General features: G+C 38.9%; 1 protein-coding gene across 2 annotated transcripts in view; it reads right to left on the bottom strand.

Moving 5' to 3' along the window:
• LOC135415670 (low-density lipoprotein receptor-related protein 5) overlaps window positions 1-18,566 on the bottom strand; it is a 134,180-nt gene that overhangs the window by 12,291 nt on the left and 103,323 nt on the right. For both annotated transcript variants that reach the window (XM_064657707.1, XM_064657708.1), the window contains exons 8-17: window positions 17,064-17,280; window positions 15,199-15,488; window positions 12,977-13,203; window positions 12,464-12,648; window positions 10,517-10,840; window positions 9,232-9,434; window positions 6,935-7,146; window positions 4,863-5,053; window positions 2,836-3,045; window positions 430-555 (exon numbers count right to left, since the gene is read on the bottom strand). In XM_064657707.1, the coding sequence (XP_064513777.1) occupies window positions 430-555; window positions 2,836-3,045; window positions 4,863-5,053; window positions 6,935-7,146; window positions 9,232-9,434; window positions 10,517-10,840; window positions 12,464-12,648; window positions 12,977-13,203; window positions 15,199-15,488; window positions 17,064-17,280 (2,185 nt within the window). The remainder of the gene's footprint in view (window positions 1-429; window positions 556-2,835; window positions 3,046-4,862; window positions 5,054-6,934; window positions 7,147-9,231; window positions 9,435-10,516; window positions 10,841-12,463; window positions 12,649-12,976; window positions 13,204-15,198; window positions 15,489-17,063; window positions 17,281-18,566) is intronic.

The raw sequence follows: 18,566 nt of genomic DNA, 5'->3' as shown, positions 1-18,566 counted from the left end.
CTACATTTTAGAACTAGTTAGTACAGTGGTTTGTGTTATGCGGCCAAATTAATTTGAAAGACTGAAGTATCATACTGTGGGAATCATATGCACAGTTTCTGCTGCTAGGTCATCATGGGTTGAGGCAACATCATCTTATAAGCACTTATTTAAAGTACAAACCTGTCACATCATACAATTATAAAAATCTCAGTAGAACATAAAAGTATTTTAAGGTCAAACAAAAATGTTGTGCACACAATGAAAAGTCACATATTCCCAAAACCTGAAGCAGAAAACAGCTGGTAGGAGAATCAAAGGTAATTTAACAAGAGGCAACACAACACGTATAGGAAAACTGCGTGTAAATTCACATTTTGGATAGGAATGCAAAAATCAACTCCCATATTTTTGATATAAATTGATTAGCAGCACTAAAATATAACTCACCTCCACATGTTAAGAGATTCTGTAGAAGCACAAGGTGCTCGGGGCATGAACATCTTGGAGTTCCATCTCCTTTGGCAATGCAGATGTGTGAACATCCACCATTGTCACGGGAGCATGGATGCACAGCTGGTGAAACACACAGAAAAAGAATATTACATAGCATAAAAGAAATTATAACTATTCCTAGCTTGGGGAAAATCAAAAACCACTCAAAAATCACTTCTGTTTGAGTAACCAAGATTTTACTAGAAATTATTAGGAAGATAAATGCAGGATTTTTTAGTTCACTGCTCAAAAGCTGATCTACTACTTCATAAAGACTACATTTCTTCAACTCATAGTGATCTGAGCAACCTGATCGAGTTGAAGATGTCCTTGCCCATTGCAGGGGCGTCGGAACAAGATGACCTTTACAAAGTCCCTTCCAACCCAAATCATTCTATGATTCTATGATATGGAGACCTCTAAAGGACTTCTGGAAAGAATTTGGGAGCTGAGGTGAAGAGAAATGAAAAGGCAGATTTAAGAAGGCTGCATTTACATCGTACCTAGACATTTCACCTGCATTTCTAGGGTGGGCATCAAGAATTAACATAAGTCACTGCAGAATGCAACTCCTAAACCCAGCAGCAACTCTCCTTTAATATGCAATGCCTCAGCTTCCCTGCAACTCAAAAAACTGCAATATAGGCACACATAGTTTATTTTTTTTAAAGATAGGAAGCTACATGGTTGTGTTCCCAATCAGTTACCCAGAAGCACTGAGCACATGAGAGCTCCAGATAGAATCATTTTAAATGAACATTAGGTGGATAAGAAACAGGCACAGAGAAGGGAGGTCACTGTCTGACAACCCCAGCCCAACAGAGTACGAAGAGACCCAGCCTCTTGCCTGCTTATTCAGGCTGATAGCTGAGCATCTGCTGGAGCAATCTGTGAGGTGATACCCTGTGTTATTTGTGATGATGCTGAACAATGCATTTTTTACTACCGCTAAGAATTTCCATGGGGAAGAAACAGTATAGATAACATAATTTCTCTGCCAAAGTTGTTTTGCATCTGTCCAGGCTTCTCAGCAACCTGCTTTCACCTACACTTATTAATTTAAAACAGTGTTTGATTCATGAGTTGCTCGCAGAAGAAGTGCATGCATATACACTTACATGTGCATATGTATTTTTACTCCCCTGTTGCAACAGAAAATACCTACATAGAAGAGTTTTCAGCTGCAAAACAGGATTCCTTTCAGTGTGACTTAAAAGAAACAGTACTCTTTACCATTAAAAAAAAACCCAAACCAAAAATCCTCATTTTAAATGAACACATGGGGTAAAAGTAAAACTCTTTTTTAAGGAGTATTGAGAATTAAAGAAAAAAATTCTTGCTTCATTCAGTAATACCTTTGAAATGTACAAAAATCATGAGAAATGGCACAGAAGAAGAAAAACTGGGTATTGCAAAAGAAAGAACATCTGGGTCATGATTAGCACATAGAATCTAAGACAGTTGAGATATTTACACTACCTTATTTGTAACAGCTTACCCACATATGCAAGTTCAGGTAATTTCAGCCATTACAGACAGTAATGTATGTGACACAGTGTTTGTTGTGAAATGGAATAATTTCCTCTGAAAATTGAACAACTATAAACAAATGTACACTCCCTATATAAGACAACTCATCACAGGCAACGAAGTTGAAAGAGACCTCTTTCTCCCACTTTTTGTTTGTAATTTTATATTCTCTTTAATATTCCTGTTAAGCAGGAGGAGCTGTAGGTTGTCACTTTGAGGAGTGACTACTTTAAGAGGTTTCTGTACTCTCCCTCAGACCACAGTAACTTGGACCACTAATCCAGAAAAAGAACATCCTGCATGCATGATCCCTTTGAGAAGGGAGCACCTAAAATGTTCCACCTCTGTTGGGAAATTCTACATCCACGGTACAATTCACTGTAGGAGCTTCCTTCCCATTCTCCCTCCCTCGCTGGAGGCTTTTTACATCATCCATTGTGCAGAGTCAAACCAGTCATACTTTACACAGGAGTCTGAAACCCCTGGAAAAAAGGCAAGTACAATCCTTTTGTCTCTTATAACAGGTTTTTCCAAGACTTATTACTTGGTACTTACAAAATTAACAAAATTAACAACCATAATTATAAGTAGCTTTTAGACTGTAACTAAGTGCTACGATGTCACATATTCTAGCTGTGCAGCAATACCCCTCTCAACAAGAACAAGGAACTTGTTCCTCCTTCTCTTCCAGGACCCCAACTGGACAAGATGAAAGCAATCCATGGCTTACTAGAAGCCCACTAGGCAACATTATTACAATATTCAGGTGGATGAGGATTTTGAGAGACAACGACCAAGACAGAGACACATCAAATACTGAAATAAACTCACAGAATTCTTCCATATCAAGCTCTTCCACAGCATGAATGCCTGTTAGGTGAGCAATCCGGCCTTGAATTCTAGTCCTTTTGTACCCATTCACTTTCTCCACTCTCTCAATCATTTGTTGCTGACGATCAATCCAATACAAGTGATTCCCCAGCACAGTGAGTCCCATGGGCTGAAGGATGTTGGAGTCCTCTAGGGTCACACGGTTAGCACCTAAGATCAACATAAACAAAGGCTAGTTTTACACCAGTTGACTTTTAAGTAATTCCTTTAAAAAAAAAATATCACAAAACAACAACCCAACCAAAACCAAACCAAACCAAACCTTATAGTTAGCTATAAGGTCATTGCCTTCATTTGTCTATGCAGACTAAAGTTCTGCTTGTTCAGTCTCATCTGAGGTACATGCAACCAGCTGCCAAGTCATGAGGGCAAGCAGATACAACACAAAACACAGCTCATCCTTGCATGGCTGTTCAGCCAGCCACGATCAGCCTCACACCAATGTGTTCTGTTATGTGCAACTGTGAGCCATCCCTAAAAGCTGATACATACTCAACTCTTAGGCCAAAATTTTTACAATACATTTACACACTGAGCAGTTCATTTTGTTGGAATCTACAAGAAAGAGTGAAATGCAACCAATTAGTTTCACTGCCATTACTCAAACAAAACACACCCCTCATGCAAAGCAAGAGCCTTGTCATAGGTTATGTGACAACCACAGACACATGATCACAAATCAAAAGCTCATATTCTACCAGCCACACTTCTTTCTTCACCTTCTCCTTTTTATTCAGTAACCAACCAGAAAACCCAAACTCTAACTCAGTATGCTCTTAAATAGGAACAATATAAAATGTTCAGGTTTTCTGCTTTACAGAAATATGTAAAATTATGCTCTAAGCCAATGTGTAAAAATCAGGTCAAGTAAAAATGCATTTATTACTGCTTTTTACTTTAATTATTTGTAGTCTTAAACTGCATGATACTCTACACTTACTGGCATTTAATTGTTTTTGTTATGCTTTTCTGGGGCAAACAAGAGATTCCAAATTATTCTATTAATTCACAGAAACTATTTTGACCCAATGTGTGCCTATATAATTGGATATATTTGATTTTAAAAATGAAAAATCAAAACAAAATCCTAAATTGGTGGTTCTTCTGCTTTCATATTTCATTTTGGAATTAAGACCTTATGTCTGCTTGCATTTAAAAGATGTAAGTTTTTAATATCTGCACAAAATGAGATTACAGAATCTAGATAGATAATAAAAATGCTATAAAAACTGGATTCAACTAATTTGCTGCATAAATTATCTAGAGCTCAGCCAAGTATGAGAATGTAACATTAACAGGTCCTGTTAGTTTTGCACATAAAATTACCACCTGCAAAGTAAGACATAGACCTGTTAGCAGGTCCAAAGGCAGACTGACAGAGCTGGAGTTGTTCAGCTTGGAGAAGAAAAGGCTGTGGGGAGACCTCATAGTGGCCTTTCACAGTACTTAAAGGGTGCTTATAAAAAAAAAGAGGGAAACTGACTTTTTACATGGGCAGATAGTGATAGGACAAGGGCAATGATTTTAAACTAAAAGAGAAAAATTAGAAAAAAACATTGACTATTCTTCCGGTTTTTTCAAGCTACCTTGATTTACTAAGCTGTAAACTCCAGAGGAAGAAAAACTGAAGAGTATGCAAACTTTTCAAACCATAAGGAAAAAAAAAAGGGCATGGGGGAGGTGATTTAGTGGTTCCATGACTGGCAACATCTATTTAAATCTGATTTTGCAAGAGTTGCTTTCAGAACATAAAAAAGTCAAATGGCTCTCTTGGAGGGTGTCAATTATTACAGACATTTATTCCAATTATATCAAAGACGGGAGTCCACCAGCAATTACTGTCTGTGACTGTCTACCCAGAACTGGCAATAGTGGAGATGAAAGCTACCAGAGTCAGCATCAAAGTGGGAATGATGTCCTACTCACGCAAACACTTTGCTGCAAATGTTTAACCTCATACCACATACCTGACAGGTCACAGCTTTCAATGCGCTTCAGATCTGCATCCACCCAGAAAAGCTTTCCAAGTTTGTTGTCAACCACCAGCGCTACTGGTCGGATCAACCCAGTTGTAAAAAGCACTTCTCTCTCTGTGCCATCAAGGGCTGCACGCTCAATCTTGGGGGCTCGCTCCTGCATGTTGGTGAAGTACATGTACCTGAAAACAAAGACACCAACCTCTTGATTGAGAGCTTCAGAGAGAGGCAACCCACCTTTGCACAGAGGCTCTACGTTGTAAGTGGGAATGGTTTCACAGGTATGACTTGGGTGACTTTGCTCCCAGCTGCAAAGATCCAGATCTGTCAGCTGCAGAATCAAACATTTGCTAACTGACACATTGAGAAAGCCTGAAAGTAATAGAATTTGTCACCAGGCCATAAAATGCCTCAGCACTGCTGTGCTGGCAGCACTGCTCCTGCACGGAGGTGGGGGTTGTAGGAGACAAGCACAGACTTTCTGCAACTCTCCTTGGGTAAAGCTGTCCCCATTTCTGAATCAAAGTCCAGAAGACAAAAAAAAATTAATGTCCACCTCCTCTTCCTTCCGTGTCACCTTCCTTCTCAGCAAGTAGAAGTTGCTACCAAACCTGAGAGGAACAAAGGTCACAGAAGAACAACTGAGGATGGCATGTTCCTGATGTCTTAGTTCCATGAATTCTTTATATCTGGCTAAGTTGCAAACAAAAGCAGTCTCTGCCCTGAAAAAAAGGCTTGTGCATCCATATAATGAATCGAAAACTCTCTAAGGGAAAAGTCCACTATATTTTCAGTGGTGAATAACATGGGCAAACTCTCTAACACAGTGGGCTACATTGCTGCATAGCCTTTCGTTATGGCACAAGGAGGGAAGGCAGCAGTCAGAACATGCAGCCAAGGGAGAGGTGAAGGGAAGGATTTCTGGGACCATAGCAGAAGTTCTTCAGTACACCGTTCACTCATTCAGCTCCCCCAGATAGTCAGAGTGTTTAGCATAGCCTCTCCTTCATTTTTATTCCTTTAATTTATAAATGGATTTAGCTTTAAATCATTTGAAAACCTGACTTCAAAAGTTGAGGGTTTTAGAGATCAACAAACCCAAACTCCCATTTTAATGGAGAAAGCAGATAAGCTTTTATAAATACAAACTATATCCAAGTGACTTAGTCTCAATAAGATTAGAATCTTTCCTCTAATCCCCCTCTCCCCACAACAGCTTTTGAACTGTGCAGAGCACACTGGTATAAAATACCAGTCCTATAAATGCTCCAGATAAAGTCTGTAGGTACTGTTGTATCCACACAGTTGTGAAATATTGTCATTCAGTATCTGCCAAGCAAATGGTAAGCCATTTAGTAGTTAATTGGGATTTAAGTGCCTAACTTACTAAAGAGAATGGTAAAGGACCATGTCTGACACCTAAGAATGAAGTTACTAAGCACCAGAAGTGGAGATGGCATCTGCTGAATCTAACCAAAACTGCTTTGCAGCAAAACAAAATATTTTCTTCTTGTGGGAAATCACTCTAGTGCATCCTACCTGTTTCAGAAGTTTTTAAGATAACATCAAGGCAGAACTAACTGTAAAAATGTATAGAACATAAGCAGCTTAAGTGTTTGTTTAAATGTTAGAGTACTAGATTAGCAGGAATTAGTTGCATCATATGAGAAGTTCCTTCTTTTCCCCCCTGGAAACATTTGTTTTATGATGACCAAGTGCCAGACTCCCAGTTGATACAGACACAATGTAAACTCTCCTGTTTTTCCCATTAGGTGGCAGGGCTGTGCATTCACACAGAGAACAGGATAAGGTGGTTTTACTTTGCTTTCCCCATCCAGGTTAGTTGCTCACACACGGCTGTGTGAAGGCTGGAAAAGGAGACAAAAGGAAGAGAAAGCTGCATACCTTCAAAAGCCAAAATCAGACAAGCACCTACATCCTGAACAATTAAATACTCAGAAATTCTCCTTTTAAAAATACTTAGATGCAGCACAAGATTCACACACACAGAGCTGACATACATCCCAAGAGTGCTCTGTACGTGGTACAGAAAGAAATCTCACCCTCGCTCTGCATTCACTACAATGGCTCTGGGCCTGTCGTGGTCCCCTCGCAGCACCATCCCGATTGACTCGCCGTTCAGCCTGTGGACATTGACTGAATTTGTGGCCTCACAAGTCCAGTACAAGGTATGGCTGTATATATCGATGCTGAGGTCATGTGGCTGCTTCTCTGGGTTCTGACTTTGGTTTGGAGTACTCATCACAGTGAAAGGCTGCAAGACAACACATGGGGAACAATTTCCTGTAATTATTCTGATTTTTGATTGAAGAACACTGATTGCACAGAAAGTATGGCTTACCAACCTGATGGTTCAGAAACACCTAAAACTAACCAAAAGGAAACAAATAAAAGGAGTGAAATAATGCTTAATAAAAAAGGGTTTGATTCAAACTGTGGATTAGAGGGAAAACATCTGGACAAAATCCGTAAGATTACGCAAAACTCCCCAGAAGGTGGTTGTGGGGACTTCTGTTAAGTATTATTTATTACCAGGAGATAGATGAATGATAAAATCATAGCATGTTAAGGGGTTGGAACGGACCTTAAAGATCATCTAGTCACAACCCCCAATAAGCACATAAACCATTAGTGAATGTTTATGCATGGAACAAGCTTGAATGAACCAATGTAAGAAACCAGGGAACCTTCTGGACAGATCTGCACTGTTATACAGTCAGTTAACTAATCTCTATCTCTTGCCAAAGCCTCCTTCCTTCATTATTTGTAGTGTAGTAGATACTTATTTTCTTCAAGTCCCATCTTCTCTTAAAACCTAAAATCTTTTAACAAAACTTGGTTCTGTTTGCTCACATGTTAAATGGCTACACTTCTGCCTCACCCTCTACTAACAACATTACCTGCTTTCACTCTCAAGGTCTTCAGGCTAGAGCTTACAAATCTTGACATTATTGCAAAGTTTCTGGAGTCATTACCCTCAAACCCTTCCAATCTAACTCACACACAACTCACTATACTTTTCAACATAGCGTTCAACTGTGAATACTAACATAGACTTCAATACTTTATTTCTTTGAAGAGCACTAGAGCATAGAGAAAAATTCCTGAAGGGAAAAAATGTGTCTGTTTAACATCGCGCAGGCTCCACTAGCATGTAGCCAATCCCAGTGCCATGGGGATAGTGATACCGGCGGCAGGACTCCCAGCATCAAAGTAGTCTTCAAAGATGACTGCCTCTGGTGACATAATATTGGTGAGGGGAAAGTGGTGGTTTCCTTAAGTGTCTTAATGCGGTGTTCCCAATCCAAACACAAAAAGAGTACCAGAAAGAGTTCAAATGGACCAAGAAAGCTGAAGACACCATTCCGTGCTCAGCTTAAGTCAAATGAAGCACCCAACACAGCATCACTTGTGAAAAGTTATATTTCCACAATTTCATTTTAAGCATAGTGATATACAGGTTTTTTTATTTTTACATAAAGCTTTTGTACTGACAGTGTGCTATTTTGTACTGACAGCGTGCCTAGCAATAAAAAGAAATAATTATTTTCCTGAAACCAAAGGTAACATTAACCAGGTATGAAATTTATATGCACGATCTGCAAACAGCACAATGTTAGTAAACTAAGTAAATATATTTAGTGAGGATTCAAAAGTCAAAATTCAAAACTGCCCGAGAAATAGGAAAAGATAACTTGCCCATTCTCCACTTTGTTTTATATTCTTATTCAGATGATAATTTTCAAAGAATCTGTTACCTTGACCTGGAAATTATATTATGTTAACACATAACGCTGCATGGAAGAACACTGCACTCCTTACCACTGTTGTGTGAATATCAAGTGCAAAAAAGTAATGCCCCCAACACTTTAAAACCATTAAGTATGTGGATAAGCCATGCACATATATCTGGCACAGCAATCAATTCATCATTACCTCAGGGTTTAACTACAGCTTGGATAGCTGAGGATTTTCATTCTCAAAGAGCTTTACAATGATGACAACATTATCTCAAAACTGGCATCCACATTATTGATTTTACAATACGGTTTATCTGTCCCAAGTATAAACAGTGAGTCTGCCTTACTTGAGTGCCCATCCTTAACTAAAGATTGCAATTCAAGGCTTATAATTTCTATATATAATGTACTCTATTCTATCCCACTTCTTCATGTATAAATTGAAATCACAATCCTAAAATAGAATATAAATGAATAAGTGTTGACAAGAGTTTAAAATGATGAACCCCTGGTGCAGAAAATAGAAGGGGAAGGTCAAGCATGAAGTAAAAAGCACACAAAAAAACCAACTCAAAATTATATACAAGATGTAAACTTGCCTGAGTGCCATCATCTTTGGCTCTTTTTATAATATTCTGACGTCCATCCACCCAATAGATCAATTTATCTAAGGGATCATAATCAATAGCCTTGACGTTCCTCAGACCATGCATAGGTAGGATGATATCTGGACTTTGCTGATCATCTGGTATCATCCGGCTGATGGCAGATTTCTGGCTAAATAACAGGAAACTGGCAGGGGCTGAAACAAGCCAAAACAGAATGCATAAGAAAATGCAAGTCACAAAAATATATCCCCACAGCAGACAAGGAATATTTGGAACAAAATCCCAGAGAGACACTTATATTTACAATGAAAATTAAGATAACTCATAAAACTGGACATTTTTGCTATTAAGTTGAAAATGTTTCTTTGTGTACTTCCAGAAGGTAGATATGCACATCCTCAACCAGAAAGTATTTCCTTTTCATATTATAAAGTAATTGTGTTCCCCATGTGGAATTTAAGTAACACCAGTGACTGTGGGCAATACAGCGCACGGGTCCAAGCCATAAGCAACCAGTTTCTCCAGGAGAATGCTGTGGGACACAGTGCCAAAGGCTTTACTAAAATCCAGGTAGACAACATCCACAGCCTTTCCCTAATCCACTGAGTGGGTCACTTTGTTACAGAAGGAGACCAGGTTAGTCTGCAGGACCTGCCTTCCAAAAAGTCACCCAGTTAAAATTTCCTTATATGCTACTGTGCAGGATGCCCAAAGCTTTGTTGGTTTATTTTTTTAAAATCAACAGTCCATTTTCTATTAATCTGCTATTTTTACTAGAAACTTAAATTCGTATTGGACAACCAGTCAACCAGCAGGCTCTTAATATCACACGGAGGGAGAAAACAAACTTATATGAATTTCAACTGCATCTGCATATTGTGCAGACTACTTAGGAGTTTTACTGCATGTTATTTTTGGTGACTTTATTGAACACTTAGGAGAAAAAGACATTTTTTGTTGATAATTTCTCTTCCACACACCTACACGCTTAGGTAAGGAGTGGGAAAGCTTCAATCACACAGTTGAATCACCTAGAAAGCACTTCTGGTAAAACAAGAAAGACCAGACTTGACAGCGCTGCCAGTTCTAAGATCTAAAATATATATCTTCATCCTAGCTCACATTACAAAAATGGCTATAGAATTCCATACTCTATCCTCACACTTAAAGATCACTTCTAAAGTCAGAACCTTTGAAATGGACTTGTGATCCCATCCCATTAAACACTTGGGAGCCAAAAGCACTGCAGAACATAGTAGCAAAGAAAAATGCTTACAACTACAGTTCCTGCTGTTGGGATCCAAGGTATAATGAGCAGCACAGCCACATCTAAATCCATTTGGTATGGCAAGGCACAAATGACCACAGTGGCCATTATTTTGCACACAATCATTCAAGCCATCCTGACGTGAAGAATGGAAAACCAATATATCCATCACAAAATCCAGATGGCCCTGAATAAGTGTCCTGTTCTTCCCACTGGTCTTGTCTGCTCTTTCTATGCTGTGAAGGTTCCAGTCTGTCCAGTAGATGTAGTCACTGTATTGGGTCAATCCAAATGGATGAGGTAGATCATCTGCTATGATTTCTCGTTCTTGTCCTGCAAAAAGAAGGATAATCAACTAAAGGACAATTCCCATGATATAAAATGAAGAGTGTGACTGGCATTAAGAAAAATTGTTTTCTTCTTTTTAAAATAAAACCTCATTTCCCAAATCAGCATCATGGGATTCTTTATCAAGCAGTATCTGCTCAAGAGACAATGTAAACAGTTTCATTCAAAAACCTTATCCTGATACCCTCTTGCCTACAGAACAATTTTAAACTGTGTCAGTGTATTGTAATTTAAACAAATACTACTTTATATGTCTCATGCTTATTGTCCCAAATGGACATTGGAAAACACATTCAAGAATACCATCAGCTCCAATAATCACTTAGGCCAATAAATTATTATGCATGAAAGCAACAAAACTTGAGATTCACAGTGAAACAGCTACGAGAAATTATGGTGTTTCACTCAAGAAACAAATCTTTCGCGGTGCAATTTAACATACAGCTATCCCGAGACTTTAGGAAACCATTTGTTTGGCAGAAATCTCAATACTCTCATACTGTGGCTCAGTTCACAACATTCATAACAGATTTAACACCTTCTAGAGCATGGCCACTGCCAGAGATACATTACTGTGTAAACTCTTACTGTAAACTGCCTTCCTAAACATTTTCAAGCATAAACCTCTGTGAATCTCACATCGAATGAAGATGTAGACTTTATCAGCCTCATCTCCTCTTGTCTCAAACATCCAATGCTAGATTCTACAGAATACCTCATTTTTCTTCCTCTGCCGTACTTTCCCTTTGACTAAGACTTGAGAAAGAATAAAAAACCCATAAACCATAACATGAATCCATTTCCCTGTGAACCACCAGAACTAAATATAGAGGCAACCTCCCCATGTAACTTTTAGGAATCTGAATTCTCCGTGTTACGAGTACAGATACCCTGCACACTCTCAGATACTTCTTAGAGCAATTCTGGTCCACAGTAATAAATTTAGCGGAAAGACTCTTCTGAAGGAAGGAGGTAGCTGCATAATTCAATTTTCATAGTCAGCAGAAGGAGGAAAATCTCCCCAAAGAGTGATTGTTCTCCTGCTGGGTAATGTTTATAATGCCCAAGATTAAGCTGGAAGAACATTCATTCATCCACTCAGGGGTGCTTTATTCATCTCTGGTGGGGTAGATGTTTCTATCAGCAACACTCATTTAGATCTATCCTGGCAAGGACATTGGCACTGCATACCAAAGGCCAAATCTAATAACATCATCTTAACTGATGAGCTCACTTGCTAGAAGTCTACCTGCGTCTTTATAACCTGCTAACTAAAAAGACATTGAACAACATGATAAAACTGAATAGGCACAAGTCTATGGGGAATGATCAGATGCATCCCAGTGTCCTGTGCCAACTGGCTGATATGGTTGGCAAGCCACTCTCCAGGAAAAAGGAAAAGCCATGAAGCTGACAGTGACTGGAAAAACGGAAACATCACTCCTATTTTTAAACAGATAAAAAGGAAGACCCAAGGAACTACAGACAGGTGAGCCTCACACACAGATTTAATATCAGTTATATTGTTCAAATCTCATATTATTCAATTGCTTTACTACTGTCAGTGCATATTTCTGTACTGGCTGGTGTACTGTAACACTAGATTACCGAGCATATTTGATGACTCAATCATGCTTGTGTCCAAGTCAGTCCAATAGAGCCTTTGGTCCACATAATCAATAGTGAGGTCATTGGCACGACCCACTTTGTCCACCAAAGTGATGCTGTTTGTTCCATCCATAAACGCTCGAACAATCCTTGGTTTTCCTCCCCACTCAGTCCAGTACATGTATCTGCAATGAGAATGGAACAAAAAGAGCATATCAGCTAAGTATGATTGGGTTTAGCTGCATGCTTTGACTTTTCTAAATTTTTTCTTCAGCTCTTAAAAGAAACCCCACAACCCATGTGATTATGTGCAGTATCATAATATTCCTTTTTTAGAGAAAGGCAGAATAATATTTTTGACAATTATTAATTTTTCATTGTAACCCATGGGACTGTGGAATGTTTATTGTCTTTCCAAAGACTCTGAAGAAATGGAGCTGTATAAGCTGCCAAATAACTTGCCACATACAAGAATATGCACACAAAGCTTTGAAAAACAACACTGTCCCTTACCCTTTGGTAGGATCAAGAGCCAGAGACCTCGGGTTGTCCAAGTCCTTCCACACAAGGACCTGCCTATACTGTCCATCCAGGCGGGCTACTTCAATGCGATTGGTCCCAGTATCTGCCCAGTAGAGGTTCTTCCCCATCCAGTCTACAGCCATTCCCTCAGGATAATCTAGCCCAAACTCAATCACATGTTCAACAGAGCTCCCATTCATGAAAGCTCGGCTTATGGTCTGAAAAACAATCGTGTAAAAATATTACAGCACTTACAGATACCCAATTGCAATGAAAAGGAATAATGACTACAAAGTTTAGTGTACAAAAAGAAATTAGTAAAAAAAATCAGCCATTTTACATTTTAAAAAATTAATTTACATAGTCAAAAAAGATACAGAAATTCTCAGGATAAAAACATCTGAATTTTCAGAAAGCTACTGGTTTCTCATGATCAGACCAAGACATTTTAAAAGGATATGATTTTCAGAAAGCAGTATGTAGCTGCAGATTCTTCCTTGACCCTTCTCCCTCTCTTCTATTTGCACACAAGAAGCTGTTTTTAAAATTATTTAATTCACTGTAATGTTTTACGTCTTAGAAACACATCTCAGTTTGGAGACATCTAAATTCAGTTCTTTCTCGTAACCAGTCACCTGGAGCACATTTCCTGATGCCATCTACATTTTAGTTATGCACACTCATCAAAACAAGTCATAGGGCAGGGACTGCACACATATAAATAAGTCCCTCCGAACAAGGAGCACTGAAACAACAGCCAGGGAAATGGTAACTTGCAGGAACAATTATCCACCTGTGTTATCAACACTGAGCAATCGTTCTACGATTGCCTGCCAACAATTCAGCTATTGATTTCTTAATAATTTGATAAACGAATGTATAAGGGTAAGAGGCATTTTATATTTTTAAAGGTAAATGTCAAAACCAGAAATCATGTAGTATAGTTTTTGAAAATGCATCCTCATATAACCAGAGGCTGGAGGAGATCAGGGAACTGGTGGTCACCAAAGGAAAGGGAGATGACTATGGGTTCTGAAGTTATAATACCTGCTGCTAAGCAGCAGGATGTGGGGGACGAGAGGGAATGAGAACCCAGAGGTGCTGAAACAGACCTGATATGTGAAAATACAGTATGCTAGATAATTCAGGGCGCTAAAAACAAGTAAAATGTTTTCCAGTTCTGCACAGCGTGAGACTGGGATCTACATGTTTATGCAGGTGAAGTAATGTGTTTTCCACTACAAATGGTTAAGATGACCATAACTCCTGTTCTCCACGTCCTTATGTGAGATTTATTTAGTAACTGTGTCTGCACTACACTAATTTATTACACTGGCACTCTCCCCAAAAGAAAGGTACCCACAGCAAAACCGGCACTGTTACCACTGAAGCACGGCCCTCATTAGACCTCACAGGGAGGCTGTGGAAACTGCACAAGCCCTTCAGGCTTTAAAATTGACCTTTTCCATATTATGGCTTGGGCACATTGGCAAGGAAACTTCGATTGCTCTTGGAAAACCTATTAAGAGGCTAAATAGAAGAATTTAGTTATAGTAAAGTGAATCTGTAATTTTCTACCATTACTTAATTCACTTTAGAAAGCAAAGTAACACTGATGAAGAGCACAACACACTTTAGCACGCACATGGATGTGAACCAAACATCACAGGAAGTGTCAAACTTTTGGGGAACAGACTGAGATTGAACTAGGGACAGGTAGGCCCTTAACATAGAGTGGAGGACACTGGACAAGTTCCCTGGCCTTTTCTATGCCAAGCTGGAGCCACAGACTAACAGCAACCAATCCAAAGTTCACTTGCCAAATGTTAATATTGAGTACAATTGTCTTTCAAGTCAAAACTGGAAGAGGACAGAAAGCTCAGGGGGCTGCCAAGTTCAAATTACTCTACTGTGTGACATGAAAACAGCTTTTCTACAGTAGATACATATATGGTTGCAACACATCCAGCATCCAAGACTTAGGCATTCGGTACAACCAGACGCCACTTTGGATTTTTATTTGAAGTGGGAAGATGCCTGTCATCCTACTGTGCATTCAGCAATGCAACTGTCTTCATCTCCAAGGGTCTCCTTGGATGCAATTCAATGACAACACTAGCAACTGCAGGATAGATCATGTAACGGAGACCTTTGTTAGATCAAAGTAACTGCTCTGTGGCTTTATATTCAAGGAATTCACATGTCAGTAATACCTTCAAACTAACATCAGTCCAATAGATTCTGTTATCAGAGACATCAAAATCCAGAGCAGACGCTTCCTTGACTCCAGTAAGAGGAATAGCAACATCATTATTATTGGTTTCAAGAGAAATCCTATGAATTGCTGCTCTGCTTGTGAAAACTAAGAAGGCTTCAGGAATGATGCAAGTCTTCATGTCACTCAACAGCTCAAGGCCAATGGGACAGGCACACCTGGTCTCCTGGGGTGTAAAGAAACACAGATGGCTGCAGCCTCCATTGTTCTCTGCACATGAATTAGTTCCTTAAAAACAAAACAAAACCAAAAACATATATTAGTGCATTAAATTAGTTCCTTAAAACAAACAAACCAACCAAACCAGATACAAATGCATTGTAAAGGTAGAGGGGAAAGAGAAGCATGGGAGGGTGAGCAGCAACACTATAATTTTTCAAAGTAAGTTAAGCCTCTGGGTTGTCAACAGGGAATTCTAAAAAAAAAAGCACTCCAAATGGATTCTTTCCTTCTACCCAGGACTAACGAAGCTGGACCTATCCCTCCTATTGTAAAAATACAAGCTACAAACAGAACTTTCTTGTCTCCCCAAAGATTAAATTCAGTCACTGAAGGCAGATAATTAGCTGGTTATTTTTGGCCAAGTACTCCACCTTTGTATCTCTTTGAAACCATCAGTTTTTAAAAACGTTCAGAGATACAAAAGGGTGAGAAAGGAGCTGGATAACTGCAGTACTTTCCCAGATGTTTAATTTAAAGCTGAGAAGATACATTAGCAGAAGCAGTTCCAACAAGATCACCACAATCTCACACTTATTTTTTTGTGTGATGGGGAGGGAATGTGGAGGAGAAAGTAAGGACCAACAGATAAATGACTGCCTTTCTCCATCTGCTGGAATCAAGGATTTAGGTATTTAAAGACTGCTACCACACATAAAAAAGATCTCCAAGATCAGTCTCAAAGAGGTTTCTTTTCATTTTCCCTTTTCAGGGCATACATATTTCAGACCAATGGCATAACTTGCAGCTTGAGGACTTCATTATTCTTCAAGTACAGCTTCCTGAAAAGCTAGAAATCCATGTACTGTCAGGGTGTAATTTGACAACCTACTTCATGTGATTCCACTGTGACTATTCTCAGTAATTTTAAGAGCTGACCAATGAATCTGTTTACTGCTATGCCCAGACTCCAGTGTTCCTTGCAGTAGAAAAATCTGTGATGAACACGCATCTCTCATTAGTTACTGAAGCCAGGAGGTCCTGTGACATACTCGCTGCAGAATGCCAGCAGAGGACCTAAAACACTGGCTGCACCTTCAGCAGATGCAGTGGAAGAACAAGGAGATCCAGCTGCTGATCCCATGCTAAAGGCAAGGTTTAATTGTTAAGATTTAGGTACAATTGAGGCATTAGAGTTAATATATAAGTGTCACATGCTTTGGGGCAACATTGTTATGGCGACTGACTCTGCCTATGATGCCCAACATAGTGAAAAGCATTCTGCTGACTCAACATCACTGGAACTTTGCACTGGAAGAAAAGAGCAACAGAAAATGAAGCATTTCTGTGAGAATAATGATTCCTATAGTGTAGACCCAGGGATAAAATAAAATTCTCACAAAAATACAAAGAGTGTAGTGGGAGCTGTGGAAGACTTATGTCAAATGTCACTAAAAACTGGAACCCCACACTTCTTTTGCAGCACTGTATTTTCCCAACTTGACAAATAATAGGTGTGATTTTCCTTTAAAATTATTCAAGTCAGACCACAGTTATTCTCATTACAAGTGATCAACAGCTGCTTTATGAAAGCAAGCTCACCTAGAAGCTCCTACAGACCCATCCTATATTGCTCATGCTTACCAAACACTTTGGTAACACTTGTTGCTTTAAGGCCCATTAAATCTGGCAGCTGATCAATAATGATATCTCTGCTGGCCTTTATCTTGTGAACTCTTTCAATGCTTCGTCTCTGCCAGTCAGTCCAGTAGATGTAATCTCCCAGCAGTGTGAACCCAAATATATGTGGAAGTTTATCTTCTAGAAGGGTTTTCCTCATTGTTCCATCAACATTTATGACCTGTGGGATGTCCAAGAAAAAAGGAAAAAATAATCTTCTCTAATGTGGGTACAATTAAAATGGCAATCATATTTTGAACAACTGTTTTTATGCAAAAACCTCCTGAAATTCCCAGCATGCTCCTTTCAAAAGAACATACCTCGAAGTTTGTTGAAAGTGAAATATATTGAAATGACGTGACTGAAAGTGGCTTCTGCCATGCCTTCTCCATTGAAAAAAATCTAAGCAACTTGTATTTAACTTGCATCAGTTCAAACCTGCAAAGACCACTGGAGAGGGAGTATTTTTTGGGGATGAGAGTGAGATTCAGGGGATTTTTCAACATCACTCATGTCTTGGTCTCACTTCTGAACTCTCTCCCCAGAAACAAGGGATTGCTGCAGTGACCTTCAGCCCTCAATCACAGGGAATACAGGCCATCAGAATTCTTTCATAGAACAACAAGGACATGTAAAATCTTTACTTTCTGAAATTTTGGGTATTTTATACCATAAAAAATTATGGTTTTTTCACTCTTAAGATAAGCAACATCTATAAAATGTGGAATAAGTATTGCCTTATATAAATTTGTATTTGTAAAGCTGCAAAGAAGACAAAATAGTATTGGAGATGGGATAAGCTCCACAAATATATATATACACACACACTTATATGTATGTGTGTGTGTGTCTGTGTATATATATATGCTACTGGTTAATTATTTCATAACCAATTACTACAATGATCTTGTGCTACCCCACTTTGCTTAGGAAAAGGAAAGACATTCATATAGTCTGACCCTGATCAATAATCAGATCAATAATCACTGGGCAAGACAGGAAATTAAAATGCTGACATGCCACACACCTAAAGTCACCTCCACCTGCTATACAAACTGCAAGCATCTTTTCAATCATCTAGACATCTCCTACCCACAGCAAGGAGTGTGTATTTATAAGACCAAGGTAAAATATTTATCTGACAAACCCTGAGATTTCTCTCCACCCCACTGCAATTGGTAGCTGCAATTTATCTACATTATTTTTAAGGTGCTGCTTGAAAATTTATACCATGAGTGGCATCAAATTCATTATCATAGTAAAACCAAAACAAAACCCCAAAACTTAAGACAATTTATTCTGCAGTGTGATCAGGTCAAATCTCCATTTGTTGCTAGAAACTACTTACAGATGGAAAACTGCTCTGCTCTAATTTAAGCTACCCTGATCTGTGATTGAGATTTTAAATAGTCTCCCCTTTACTATTATTTAGAAATTGTTTATTCAGACTCATACTAAACCTGTACC

Source organism: Pseudopipra pipra, chromosome 6, assembly GCF_036250125.1.
Source record: "Pseudopipra pipra isolate bDixPip1 chromosome 6, bDixPip1.hap1, whole genome shotgun sequence".
NCBI classification, from domain to species: domain Eukaryota; kingdom Metazoa; phylum Chordata; class Aves; order Passeriformes; family Pipridae; genus Pseudopipra; species Pseudopipra pipra.
The sequence above is the reverse complement of the archived record's forward strand: the minus strand, read 5'-3'. Positions and strand labels throughout refer to the sequence as shown.